Genomic DNA, 12,023 nt, shown 5'->3' on the forward strand with positions numbered 1-12,023 from the left:
TGTCTTCCATCAATGGAAGCAGGCGACTGCATGGTCGCAGCAGAACACAGTTATCGAGCTCCTCGCCTCGTTCCTGAGGGGTCGATATAGCCTGTCTTCGTCGCGCTTCCGCTGGATCAGCCATAAGGCGGTCGCAGAGCGTCGCGTAAGGGCGCAGAGTAGGCGAACGGGGGCAACAAAGCGAACTCACATAAAAGGAAACAGGCGCGCCGCTTCGGCGGTTGCCAACAAGTCGCCAAGCGCGCACCCACACATGATGGTCAGAGGATCAGCCACACCAAAAGCCATGCCCGTGACCATGGACTCCACAGTACGCACTACCCCTTGTACCGAGGTTACTCTGTCCGCACGCTGCACCGCACCTGAGTGAAAGACACAGACGCCGAAGGGCTTCAAAGGAATCCGCAGCCAGGGGCACAGAACGTCCGGCAGAAAGCGAAGCGATGCACATTCCTCTAGAAAAGCCCTAACAAGTCATCCTGAGCAGCCTGTGGTTTCTGCTGCTGTGGCGGCGCTGCTGCCCCTGTCAAATCTCCCAGGCCCCCAAACGCGTCACCGGCACCCACGGTCGGCGATGTCACCGTGCTAGTCGACGGCGAGAGCATCCCAAGACCCCCGAAGGCGTTCGTCGGCGGCGCTGGCGAGCCCACATTGGGTGGCGAGGCCGCGCCGAAGGTAGTATTGACCGTTGGCGCCACGCTACCGAACCCAGAACCCGGACCGCTCCCGAAGATGGAGACAAGGTCGTCCAATGGGTTGGCGGATGTACCCGCCAGCAAGTTGGCAGCAGCGGGTGTCTGCGAAAGCGCGTCTGTCGCTGCGAGCCCGGAGGGCTGGCCGTCCGCCATCGGCGCATCGTCGAAGTCCCTAAAAGCGGTCGTGGATTAGCCTAACCCATATTGAACGTTGTAAAGAGTACCCACAAGAGATTCTCGGCCTGCTGACCCGCAGCGACCGTTTGGAGCGCCTTTTGTGCCGAGAATACGGTTTCCCTGTCAGATATGCTCCTGAAGCGCGAGGTCAGTTCCTATCCCGGGCTCGATGGACACTCCGTGCTCACTCTGTTCCTTTGCGATGGAGGGACTCAGCGCCAATGCGTCCCCTGCCAATGAACGTCTCCGCAGGCTTGTGATACACGCTCGCCAAGCTGCCAATCTCGCCTAGTAGCTCCTCAAGCAGAGCCGGGGAGACAGTGGTAGGTGGTATTGAGATGGGCGGGCGGACGGCAAGCACGACAGCCTAAGTCCGGTCAGCCAAGTCCTGAATACAATCGACAGAACATACCTTGGCAGCACCAGGATCCGTAGACAGCAAGCGCCAGTAGATATACGCACGATCGCGCACATCGGGCGAGTCGCAGTCCTTCGTCGCCGTATTGAGCACTTTCTGCACAATGGCCTGCGATGAGTCCGGCTTCATGAGGAAGAGCTTGACGACAGCTGTCAATGTTTGCAGTTGCACCTGATTTCGCGAGTCAATTGTCTACGCTCGGAGGTATCTCAGGCGGAACTCACCGCGTAGGACTCTTCGGTGAAGGTGTCCACAAATATGCCAAGGAGTTCGTCCGCGTTGTCGATCTTGCTCGCGTATTCGCCGATGATCCAGATGAGCGAAGCCTTCGCTTCCGGCTCATCGAGCTCATCCAGGTTAGCGCAGAGTGTTGGGATGACACCCTCGTATGTTGACGGATACTTCCGGAAGATGTCCTGGAGTAAGAGATGAGTCCGATCGTTCGGTCAGAAGGGCGTAATGTCGCACTTTCATAACCACGACGGCTTCCTGCACAACGTAGCTGACCCTGGTTGCGATTAAGTCGAGAAGGACGTTGACGCATCGCTCTGCTGCGGTGTCGATCTTGATGGCTGCTTGGCCGATTGCCTTGACACTCTTTCGTACGAAGTCGACGTCGACCTCAGAGGCGTACCTGGGACGATGTTAGCACCTTTCTTCATTTTGCAATCCTGGTAACTCACTCCTTCAACTCGCTCAGCAACGCGTCCACGTTCTTCTCGTTCGCAAGCCGGACCATAATGTCGAGCTTCTCGATCTTGACGTACAGAGGGTCGTTGTACTTGCAGAAGAATACGCGCATCTCGTTCGAAAGGATGTCGGGCCGCTTCTGCAGCAGCAAGTTCACATTCCGCAACGCGACCCACTGCACCTCGGGCGGCGTCGACAGCAGCGTGACTAGTGGCGGCGCCATCTTGCGCACGAGCTGCTTGAGGAGCTCCTCCCGGCGCACGTTGCGCATGTGGATCATGATGACCTTGACCGCGGCGAGCACGACGCTGCTATTCGCATGCTGGAACTGCGGCACGACGCGCTCGCAAATGTGCTCGCTCTCCTTATCGTCCTGCGCCACGTACCGCGAGAGCGCGCCGAGGATGGTGATGCGACCCCACTCGGAGCACTCGTTGAGCGCGATGAGCATCTTGTTCAGGATCGTGGATGTGATGGGGAAGAGGGCGGCCTCGGAGGATGACGTGGACGGCTGGGAGGTGGCCGCGATGTGGATATCGGTGAGCGCGGCGACCGTATTCGCGACGACCTGCGGCGGGTGTATTAGCAACGCGTTGCTTGTGTGCAGCGCGATGCACGCACCATGGGATTGCTATCCGAGATCATCTCGTGCAATTGCTCCAGGAAGCCGTTCTCCAGCACCAGCTCGGGCTTGAGATCATAGAGCTTCGCGACGCACAGCGCGGCCGTCTTGCGCACGTATGGGTTTTCGTCGCGCAGGCACTTGTTAAGGGGGTCACAAAGGTAGTCGATGATCTTTTCCGCGCGCAAGCAGCCCATGGTCCGAATCGCGAGGGCGCGTACGAGCGGGTTCGGGTCATCCGTGTCCTTGACGAAGGTGTTGACGGCGAGGATGACAAGCTCGGGCTGCGTTTTCGCGTAGTTCATGAGGTATAGGTATACGAGCTTCTTCTGCTCGAGATCGTCCGTCTGCATGTTCTTGAGCACATCGGGGAATAGTCCGCTGACATCTGCAGTGAAGGAAATGAAGATCGTGCCCGGTTCTTCGATAGATCACGCACCTTTGCCAACGGTCATAGACGCTATAGTCCTCTTGATAGCATCTTTGCGCTTCTCTCGGTACTCGCTGTTGAGGTCGACGCTGAGTTCGTAGTTTTCGCCCTTGCGTGGCGCGCGGAAGCTCATGGTGGGGGATTGGGACGAGGGGAGCGGATGGGCGTCGATGGGGAGGACTGTTGGTTAAGAGCTTGCGCCCGTGTGATAACTATACAACAAGCACCAGAAATTACAGGACTTTGGACATGGAAGGTGGGGATGAGGAGATGATGCTGTCCACAGCGAGGCGCCAATTTAGGTGTTTTCCAGGTCGCCGGTTCGAATCCGTATTACTGATCAACTACCTCGACACGTCTCGGAGGCGTTGAGTGAAGTGCGAGCTTCAATGGATACCTGGAAGATTTCCTTGCGTGATGGCGGCCAAGGGCAAGCAATGGTCACCATATATAGTATTGCCTGACGATGAGGAGGGGCGTGACGTGTGACGATTGTAACATCAACCGTGACAGTAAAGCACCGTTGACACCAGGCGGGTTCTGGAATGAGTCCGGAAAGATGATGGAGGAGCTGCGCAGTGGGCAAAAGAGGAATAGATAATTAGACTCAAAGGTTGTACGCATTGTCCGGTGTCATGAAAAATCATCGATGATACAGTGGTTCTATGTGTGAGATATCGAATATCCGCCACAGGTCTAAATTTCCCGAGAAAAAAAGGAAAAGATATAGCAATGTACAACAGAGAAATAGTGTGCGCATTACTCATCCTCAGCATGTTTCCTGAACGGACGACAATGTAGATTGTAGGGTTCCGATACGCGCCTGGCCTTGACGCGTCGGTCGCCCCCGATAACAGCAATGTCATCTGTGAATGAGACGCGCTTCCGTTTCGTCTTGTTCAGCCCACACTTCCGGCCCATATCGCGGACAAGCAAGTCTACTTCATCGCCTGGGAGTAGAAGTATTCCGGGTCCTGGGATGGGTGGTGGGTAGCTGATGGGGCGGGGCTTGTTCGCCTTAGACTCCTGAGCCTGCGTCTGCGGGACTTCATCGAAATCCATAAGCGGGACTGATCCAGAGGGCTTTCGCCTCAGTGTAGGTTGTGAAGACATCGTATAACTACAGAAGTCAGAGAACCAAAAGGGCTTGGTTGGCTTGTAACTCACTGTGTATGGTCCTCAGGGTAGTGTGTGGTCTTCGGCGGAGTAGATATGACAGGGGATGGTTTGCGTTGAGCGTGGCGACCGCTGCTGGATCTTCTGAGCGGCACTCGTCTGCTGGGACCAGCCTGCTCGACCAAATTGAGAGGATATCGAAGGACAATATGCGCGCCACCTACATCCGCAGTCAAGCTCGTGTCCATGTTCAAGGGGCTTCCCTGCCACCGACTGCCACTCGAGCTATTTGGTAGGCCATTCATGGCGCCGAGGGTAGTCTGAGACTCGAGTGGCATGCCCATAATTTCGAATGTGGTGGCAGGAGACAAGGTAGGAACGTGGGCCATGCAAACAATAGGCGCCGGTTAAAGCGTCGCGGATGTGGCGATGCCGGGCAACGATCTGGGGCGGGTCCTTTGCGGCGTCTGTCGACCAGTCTAAGCGTTGTTTCTGAACCTCGACGAGTGGTCCGACGAGAAGTAGCAGCAGAGGTTTGGAAGAGTCTGATGATGGACGAAGGAGACGACGCGCACCACGTTCTGCGAAATGTTGAACACCGCCGCCCGGGCCGGCCACCGGTCCCATGACCACGTGACATTCACGCGCAGTTCAACAAGCTAAACAATGGGCGCGCCGCTTATATGTTTACTAGCCTGATACCCTTGTTCTGGTCACTTTAGAGCGTAGAACGCCATGAGAGCTCAGTGGAGAAATATCATCAGTTGCTGGGGTTCACAGTGGAGATCTCTTTTGTAACCTTGCGGTCACGGTCTTCTCGCCAAAAAAGTCACTCAGGCCTGTCGCACAAACATTCAAAATCCCCCCTCGCTGCCACAGACCCACATGCTCAGCTTGCATATGACAGTGAGATCACGCAGTGAGTTCAAAATGAGGACCCGGCGCAGATAACTCGATAGACTGGGCTACATGCCACTCGCACTACTGAAGGGTACAGCAAACAAAGTACACACATCACGCTCTCAGCATCCACGGACACGAGAGACAGCATTGAAGGAAGATAGATAGGTAATAGAGATCCTCCAGAAGGAGGCTAAGAGGGAAAAATTGCCCACTGCTGCGTAAGCTGCAAAGAGGACCGGTCACCGAAGTGACCGTCCGACAGCCACCTGGGAAGCGACTGTCTGCTGGATCACGAGAGTGTCCAGAGGTTGAGTGCGCACTCAGAAGGGAGGCTCGGGTGTTCTGGGGAGAGCAATATCAGCCCACGAGCTGCGAAGCGAGAGCATACCAGAGTCCAATTGAAGGCAATGGGCCGTTGTAAAACATCGTAAGCCCGGTCTTCGGCTCGAGTTCATTGCCGATTGGAGGCGGACCGACGCAACGACGTGTGAGAAACCAGAAGAGCACATTGCGACATGGTTGCGACATGGACGCTAGTCCTTGGACGAGGTATAAAATGGCGGATCTTGTGGGCAGGGGAACACTGGCCTGACGGCCTCATTGCGTCGCCGCGCAGGAGAGATTGTATTGGACGGCGCCAGTCCATGATAGCCCCTCGGCCTCGGAATGTCGTCTTAATGATTGATGTTGAGAATTTAAGCATCGTGAGGAGCCCTTGAATAGCGTGAGTCCATGCACTGGAGAAACCATCAGGCGAACACACCTATCAGTTGGTCCGCGGCGAGGGCGGTCGGGCGACCAAAAGCCTCGCGCCTTCGTAGCGATTCGGTAGTTAGCGAGCGGCGATGTTTATGGCATTGATCAAGAGATTTCATTGCCACTTGGCGGCTGGGTCCTGAGGTGTTGCGCTGTCCGAGCGTCGGTGTCTGACAAGGGCAGTCAGAGGCGAGTTTACGGAGAGGCGACAGCGACGTACCATTGAGCTACCCGTTATCCGCGTCATTGGGCGTGCTCGCGAGGCTGGCATCTTGCGTAGCATCCGAGTCTGGAGGGGTTTGAAGACTGAACGTCGACGTCGATGATACTGCAAGCCGAGGGTCAATGGCGAGGATCAGAAGGTAGTCAGATCACGCACCATCGGCTGCCCGAGACAATACATGGCGTGTTTGCGAGGTGTCGTAAGGTCTAAAGGCGACGGCGAGCAGAAGCCAACGGCGAGCAGTTGAGGGACCGTTGGGTGGCGTATCATTGACGCATGCCCTACTCCTGTTGGGCAAGCTTCCGTGGACATTGACGCTCTTGCGTGGCATCGGACATTGTAGGAATTTGAGGGCCCAGCATTGACGAGACCTAGTAGTCAGGTGAGTAACGAGAACCAGAGGCAGATCAAGTCACGTACCATTGGCCACCCGAGGTCCGCCACATTGGGCGCCAAAAGTGCATTGATGCAATTGCGACGCATCGCCAGCTTGAGGAGACAGAGCCAGTGGTATCTAGTGATAGATGTCAGCGAACAGAATACGCAGAGCGTTCGAATGACTCACTATTGAGGGGCCCGATAGCAGTGACATTGGGCCAATTCGAGATATAAGACATTGATGCACTTGCCAGCATCGCAAGGTTGAGTCAAGCACTTGAAGCAAACTTGAGCTCGTCTGGTTCTGAGGGTAAGCAATGAGAGAGTATGATCGTCCGATGGCGCACCATTGAGGAGTCCGAACGCGAGGACATTGGGCTACCTCGGGATAAGTTGTTGGCGCTTACGAGCCCGTGCTGGCTTGGAAGTTGCATTCGCGTAAAGGAGATCTGGCAGCCAATGTTAGCAATGAGTTCGTTCGACGCCACCTGGGTGGCGTACCATTGGGCCGCCCGCTCATCGCGGCATGGGCCAGCCCGAGAGAACATTGACGGCACTTGCGAGCCATCGGTGTCGCTGTCGCGGAAGCGCTCCAGAGTAGACAGTCGTGGTCGTCTAGGAAAAAATAGACGTCGATTTTGTGGTCGAGGTGAAGGTAAGAAACAAGAGAGAAATCCCATCAAATCTCAAGCACGCGCCACTATTTATGGGGCTCTCCGTGCCATCCAAAAGGGGAAAACACCGCATGGCTGTCACGTTACTAGCGTCTGTTCGACTCGACGAACTCAGGCCGAGCCACTGCACGGCAGATATCAGAATGGGCGCTGATGATGGACATAAAATACATAGTCGGAGCCTGATGGTTCGTACAGGAGCTTTGTTACATGGCGACGAGTGGAATGTTATTCTGATAAATTGATAAACTAGCATGCTATACCATGGACTGCCTAAAAGTCAACCGCCGGTTCAGTGACCCATTTGACTCTTTCACCCCCTGTGAGATGTTTCAGGACTACAAGAGCGACCCTGATATCTCGACGGGCTCGCATGCTCCTCATCAATGCGAGCATTGGTGCGGAATCGTACTTCAAATCCGGAGTATAATAAACCTTCACGTACGTGATGTAGGAATCGCTCCGTCCCGGCGGCCATCGGGAATTGACCATGCTGAGTATATCGGTGGTTTTGAAGACGTTATACTCGCTCTTCGCGCGGGCCTCGATGACCAGGCGCCGGAGCTCGGGGGCGAGGAGGCGCCCACTGCGCTCCGATAGGCCGTCGAGGAGCGAGCTTCCCATGAAGCGCAGCGGCTGGTCAAGGTACAGTGAGTGTAGGTGCTGGCATAGCTCGAGGATACCAAGTAGCTCGGGAAGGGAGATGAACAGGTGCGAAAGCGTGAGGTGGCGGATAGAGCACCGAGAACGCTCGATGAGGTCGCTGAGAAGCGGCTGCAGCAGGCGGGGCTGCGCGCCGGCCTCCTGAGCCTCGAGCAATACATTTTCATCGTCAGACCCCTTACTTGAGTTGCTGGCACCCAGTCCCCCGGCTGAGGATATAGTAAGACGTGTCAGCGCGGGGGCGTCGAGTCCGTCAACGAACTTCGCCAGTCCCGAGCGCTCGTCGAAAGTGTGTGTTCGGTCGACCCGCGAGTTATATGATGGGTCGTGCGAGACTCTGAGGTGCAGCTCGCTGAGGTTGAGAAGCAAGTGCGGACCCATCATGGCTTGGTAAGCAGCCTTCCTTTGCTGCCTGCTTTCTCGACGAAGTCCGCGGGCCGCCCCTCGTCGATCCCGCTCCGTGGTGCCCTCTTCGTCATCCTCGGACGCGTCCTCACCGCCGCTCAGAGGCTCTGAGAGCTCGGATGGGTGTTGCTCCTCATCCTCATAGTGACCGAGAACGGTGCACTGAAAGACTCGGAGCTGAAGATTGGACGAAAGGATGATGAGGAGGTCGCATGCCCGGCGGGGTATCCTGGGCAGACGAAGCACTGCTAAGCGCGACCAATCTATGCCTGCCTTGGGTCCCACCTGGGAGAGAGAGAAGATGTCCCAGTATATGCAGAAGCCTGCAAGGGAGAATTCTGACAAGCGCGGGGCACTGTGCAGGATTCCACGCCATCCTCCCCGGCCTGAGTTTTCCCAGGACTCGTCCATGTACTTCATGTCAACGCGCAGCACCTCGAGGGCCGGTGTCGCAATCCCCTCCACGAGAGGGAATATTGGTTCCGTATAGTTGTGGCTAAGAACTTGAATGCTGAGTAGCCGTATGCGATGAATATGCGGCGCGAAGGTCGGGGAGGCGAGAACATCGGCGATAGTCATGTTGCCGAGGACGCATACGACGGTGAGAGGTTGGTCTTTCGAGAGCGCCAGTACTTTGTCGTAGTACTTCGGGAGGTATCTATACATGATACCATTTACTGCGTATACAAAGACGTAGGACCATATGATGGGATTACTGCTGACCAGTGCGCGCCATTTCCGGCAGACTTGGCTGAGAAGGCGTGGGTAGTCGCGCACGCCGGTCTCCTCCAGGAAGGCGCGGAAAGCTCTGCCCGAGTCAGGTGTGGGGTCTGTGAGCTCTTTGGGTATAGTGAGGATCAAGATGTAGTCGATGATCTCGCTGGGTAGGTCGTTGATGGGGAATGTTCTCCGGGATGCTGCCGCGGTTGCCTTGAACTGTCACTGTGCGTAAGCTCCGGCACGGTTCGCAAGTGAAGTACACGCACCAGGTCCATTGTTCCCTCCCACTTTGAGTCGTACTTCCGTGGTCTGGCGCTGTTGACGATGGTGGTCCTTATCAAACCCGGCGATCGCCACGCTGCGCGACCTACTGCATTTCACGTGATCATTCTCTTCCGAACTGTGACCATCACGCTTTAGACTTACCAGCAGCGGCCTTTGGGCTTGACTGGGAGCATCCAATTGCTTTGAACCTCCTACTGTGTATCTTAACTCTGTAAGGGGCTGTTTCTTTCGTATCGCATAACGTAGATGGTCATTGGATGATTGGCAGAAGGTAAACTCCGAGTGATATCGTCGATACATGATTTTTCTCGCGTTTTTTTTTCTCGAAAGGGAAGCTCGAGGTCAGCTCGACGTTCATAGGTCGTGCAAATCAATGAGCCTCCGTCTGTGCTTTCCTGCAGACGATCTTGTGCGACGGCCATGCCATGCGTTGGCTATGGGAGTATCAGTACTGCCAGAGTACGATTGATCTCTTCTCAAAAGAGGATCAGTTACTCACCACTCCCGCCCACAGTAGTACACGAGCTTGCACTTCGAACACAACATCAGATGCTTCGCCTCCTTCGGCGCCTCGCAGTATGCGCACTGCCGTGCATTCGCCTCCAGCCATGCCTTGCTGACCTCCGGTCGGTCGTCCTTGGTGCCCAGTACCTGTATGCAGAGTTTCAGACTTTGTCACAGAAGCGCAGTGCCGATGGTGCAGGCACATATATTCGCAAACGTTCAGCGTCTGCTGGCCACCTACCTGATCGCGCACACTTGGCTTGTCATCCTTCTTCTTCGTGCTATGATTCCCCCTCGCCACCGTGTTGTCGATCTTCTCAAGCTCGCTCGGGAGCAGCGTCGGGATGAACTTCTCGCGCGTGACCTGAAAGATGGACGGCTGGCCTGGCGTGCGGTAGTCCCCAGCGGGCGCCTTCATGTTGTCGAGAAACTCGGGGCTGACTTTGTAGCCCTCCGCGGGGGTGACGTAGGTTGCGCGGACCCTGGGCGTAGACGAGTTGAGGTTAGAAGAACGAGGAGGTTCAGAGATACGTGGATCAGAAGAGCGGTCTAAACACTACAAAGAAAGCTCCTTACCAATTAGGCTCGTTCCCCCACTCCCATTCGCCGTGGAGGTAGACGAGGAGGGACATGAAGCGGTCGGCTTGATACTTTGTGAGCGCGTCGTAGTCATGGTGAGAGTAGTTGCCGCAATTGCAGGTTTCGGGGAAGATCATGACGAGGAGGAAGCGCGAGAGGGTCATATCGGTGAAGAGGAGGTGGCCCCAGTCGCGCTAGCAAGAGCGGTAAGAATAAGGTGAATATACTTGTGCTATACTCCTTGAGCGCGTACCGGTCGCTTGGCCGAGGCCTTGACGATCTACAAGGCAAAATGACCGGAGACATGAGCAATCGACGTTGCGGACGAGAGGACAGCGACATACCTCGTATTTGTACAGGATTGGCGCCCACTGGGCGTCGTATTTGAGATCGGCATGCGTTTCACACCAGAATGAGACCTGGTCGAGTATTGACCTCCGTGCCATGAATTCTTCCTTGGTAAGATCGGGTGCGTTATCGGGGTGACCATAGAATTTCTGCGTGACATCGTTCATGGACACCCCGAAGTCGGTGCATTGCACAAGCTTTCGGGTCGCGCACGTCTCTGACCGATTGATCATCATGTTTGGGGAGAAGCTGGCGGACGATGAGTGACTGCATACATCCGCTCCAGGTCGTAGGCGCACTAAGGCAAGCCAGAAAACGCAGAGGCAAGGTCGTCCATCTTGAAGGGTTTGCTCGAGGTATAACCGCGGGTTCCGACGGAGGTTTAGATATGTTTTCAGATGTCAGAAGCTTCCAATCCTCCTCCCTATGAATGGCAGAAACCGCCAACCGGTCTTCAAAGATGACAGCTGGGACAGAGAACGCCGGATCAGTCCCAAAGAGGCAGGCATTGTATTTACGTAACTCCGTGCCGAAGCCACGCCGAGGCTGACAAAGCAATGATGGGCAGGACGGACCGGCACGCCGGCGCCCCCGCTCAGAGTTTTTCCACGGACGACGGCGGATCCAAAACTTCTCTTCGTCGACGGCGACGACGACGACGATGATCATCCGCGGAGCACGTAGCAAGGCGGCGAGGACCACTTTACTGTCGGCTTCTCACTCCCGCTTCTACTCACGACCCTCAAAACCGGCGAACGCGCCAGCCTTCGCCGCACACCATGCTCACCAAGACCTCTCCCTCCCGTTCTTTAACACATCCCCCTCGTCGTCGTCGACCACGTCGGCGGAGATGGCCTCCTTCTTGACACGAGAAGGGCCTTACTCCGTTCTCCCACCGCCCTTACCGACCGCGCAGCCATCAGCTGCTACTCCGTCCGCAACAACACCAGAACCCGAGACGTGGTACACCGACACGCAGACGCAGGACCTGCTCGCTGTCATCAATGCCTGTCTTCACAACCTCTACGATGTCCAGCGCGCGAAGAGCATATTCGACCGCATGCGCGAACGGCCAAATCACCCAGGACTCGATACCCGCGTCTACAACGCCTTCATCCACGCCTACATCAACATGGCCACGACGAAGGACCCGGGAAACCGGGAGTACTGGGTAGAGGGTGCCTGGGAGCTGTATGAGGCGATGAAGACAGGGGACAACGACCGAATATTGCCCAATGCCGGCACATATGCAGCGCTGCTCGTTGCCTGGGTCAGGTGTGTCCGCTGCTTCTTATGCCGCGTGATCGGCGCTCATATGCATCTGCAGGTTCAACCCCGATAGCAAGGCGCCGGTGCACACGGATCTGGCGACGAAGCCGAGCGTGCTGCTTGCGACTTTGGTTGAGCGCGGGCTTTCCGTTGAGAAGGTTGTCGCCC

At 56.1% G+C, this 12,023-nt stretch overlaps 4 protein-coding genes across 4 annotated transcripts; 1 reads left to right on the forward strand and 3 right to left on the reverse strand.

Moving 5' to 3' along the window:
- Window positions 1-167: 167 nt before the first annotated feature.
- Window positions 168-3,489, reverse strand: SCHCODRAFT_02638547 (Adaptor protein complex beta subunit). The gene is made up of 9 exons (XM_050346031.1): window positions 3,042-3,489; window positions 2,602-2,990; window positions 1,974-2,548; window positions 1,759-1,924; window positions 1,515-1,706; window positions 1,285-1,461; window positions 1,061-1,239; window positions 924-1,007; window positions 168-867 (listed from the first exon to the last, which is right to left on the reverse strand). Exons 1-9 carry the CDS (start codon window positions 3,163-3,165, stop codon window positions 456-458), a joined length of 2,298 nt encoding a protein of 765 aa, XP_050198153.1. The 5' UTR covers window positions 3,166-3,489; the 3' UTR covers window positions 168-455.
- A 302-nt stretch (window positions 3,490-3,791) lies between these two features.
- On the reverse strand, window positions 3,792-4,396 carry SCHCODRAFT_02515449 (uncharacterized protein; the record flags this gene model as incomplete). The annotated part of the gene is made up of 2 exons (XM_003028263.2): window positions 3,792-4,152; window positions 4,200-4,396. 2 exons carry the CDS (start codon window positions 4,394-4,396, stop codon window positions 3,792-3,794), a joined length of 558 nt encoding a protein of 185 aa, XP_003028309.1.
- Window positions 4,397-5,922: 1,526 nt separating this feature from the next.
- SCHCODRAFT_02602327 (uncharacterized protein) lies at window positions 5,923-10,822 on the reverse strand (the record flags this gene model as incomplete). Its single annotated transcript, XM_003028264.1, has 15 exons — window positions 5,923-5,977; window positions 6,039-6,135; window positions 6,187-6,401; window positions 6,451-6,544; window positions 6,596-6,654; window positions 6,816-6,857; window positions 7,528-8,312; window positions 8,436-8,795; window positions 8,928-9,086; window positions 9,297-9,318; window positions 9,655-9,806; window positions 9,901-10,141; window positions 10,236-10,432; window positions 10,492-10,518; window positions 10,583-10,822. The coding sequence occupies 15 exons, from the start codon at window positions 10,820-10,822 to the stop codon at window positions 5,923-5,925; spliced, it is 2,745 nt and encodes a 914-aa protein (XP_003028310.1).
- A 614-nt stretch (window positions 10,823-11,436) lies between these two features.
- SCHCODRAFT_02514880 (uncharacterized protein) lies at window positions 11,437-11,928 on the forward strand (the record flags this gene model as incomplete). The annotated part of the gene is made up of 1 exon (XM_050343319.1): window positions 11,437-11,928. The coding sequence occupies one exon, from the start codon at window positions 11,437-11,439 to the stop codon at window positions 11,926-11,928; it is 492 nt and encodes a 163-aa protein (XP_050198154.1).
- Window positions 11,929-12,023: the final 95 nt, after the last annotated feature.

Source organism: Schizophyllum commune, assembly GCF_000143185.2.
Source record: "Schizophyllum commune H4-8 unplaced genomic scaffold SCHCOscaffold_11, whole genome shotgun sequence".
Taxonomy (NCBI): Eukaryota; Fungi; Basidiomycota; class Agaricomycetes; order Agaricales; family Schizophyllaceae; genus Schizophyllum; species Schizophyllum commune.

What these genes read in the sequence shown, in the direction of transcription:
- SCHCODRAFT_02638547 (XM_050346031.1), bottom strand. Translation starts at nt 3,165, where the DNA reads ATGAGCTTCCGCGCGCCACGCAAGGGCGAAAACTACGAACTCAGCGTC. An exon ending in TCTCGGATAGCAATCCCATG is followed by an intron (nt 2,549 to 2,601) that starts GTGCGTGCATCG and finishes CACCCGCCGCAG; the next exon opens with GTCGTCGCGAATACGGTCGC. An exon ending in CGGATCCTGGTGCTGCCAAG is followed by an intron (nt 1,240 to 1,284) that starts GTATGTTCTGTC and finishes GACCGGACTTAG; the next exon opens with GCTGTCGTGCTTGCCGTCCG.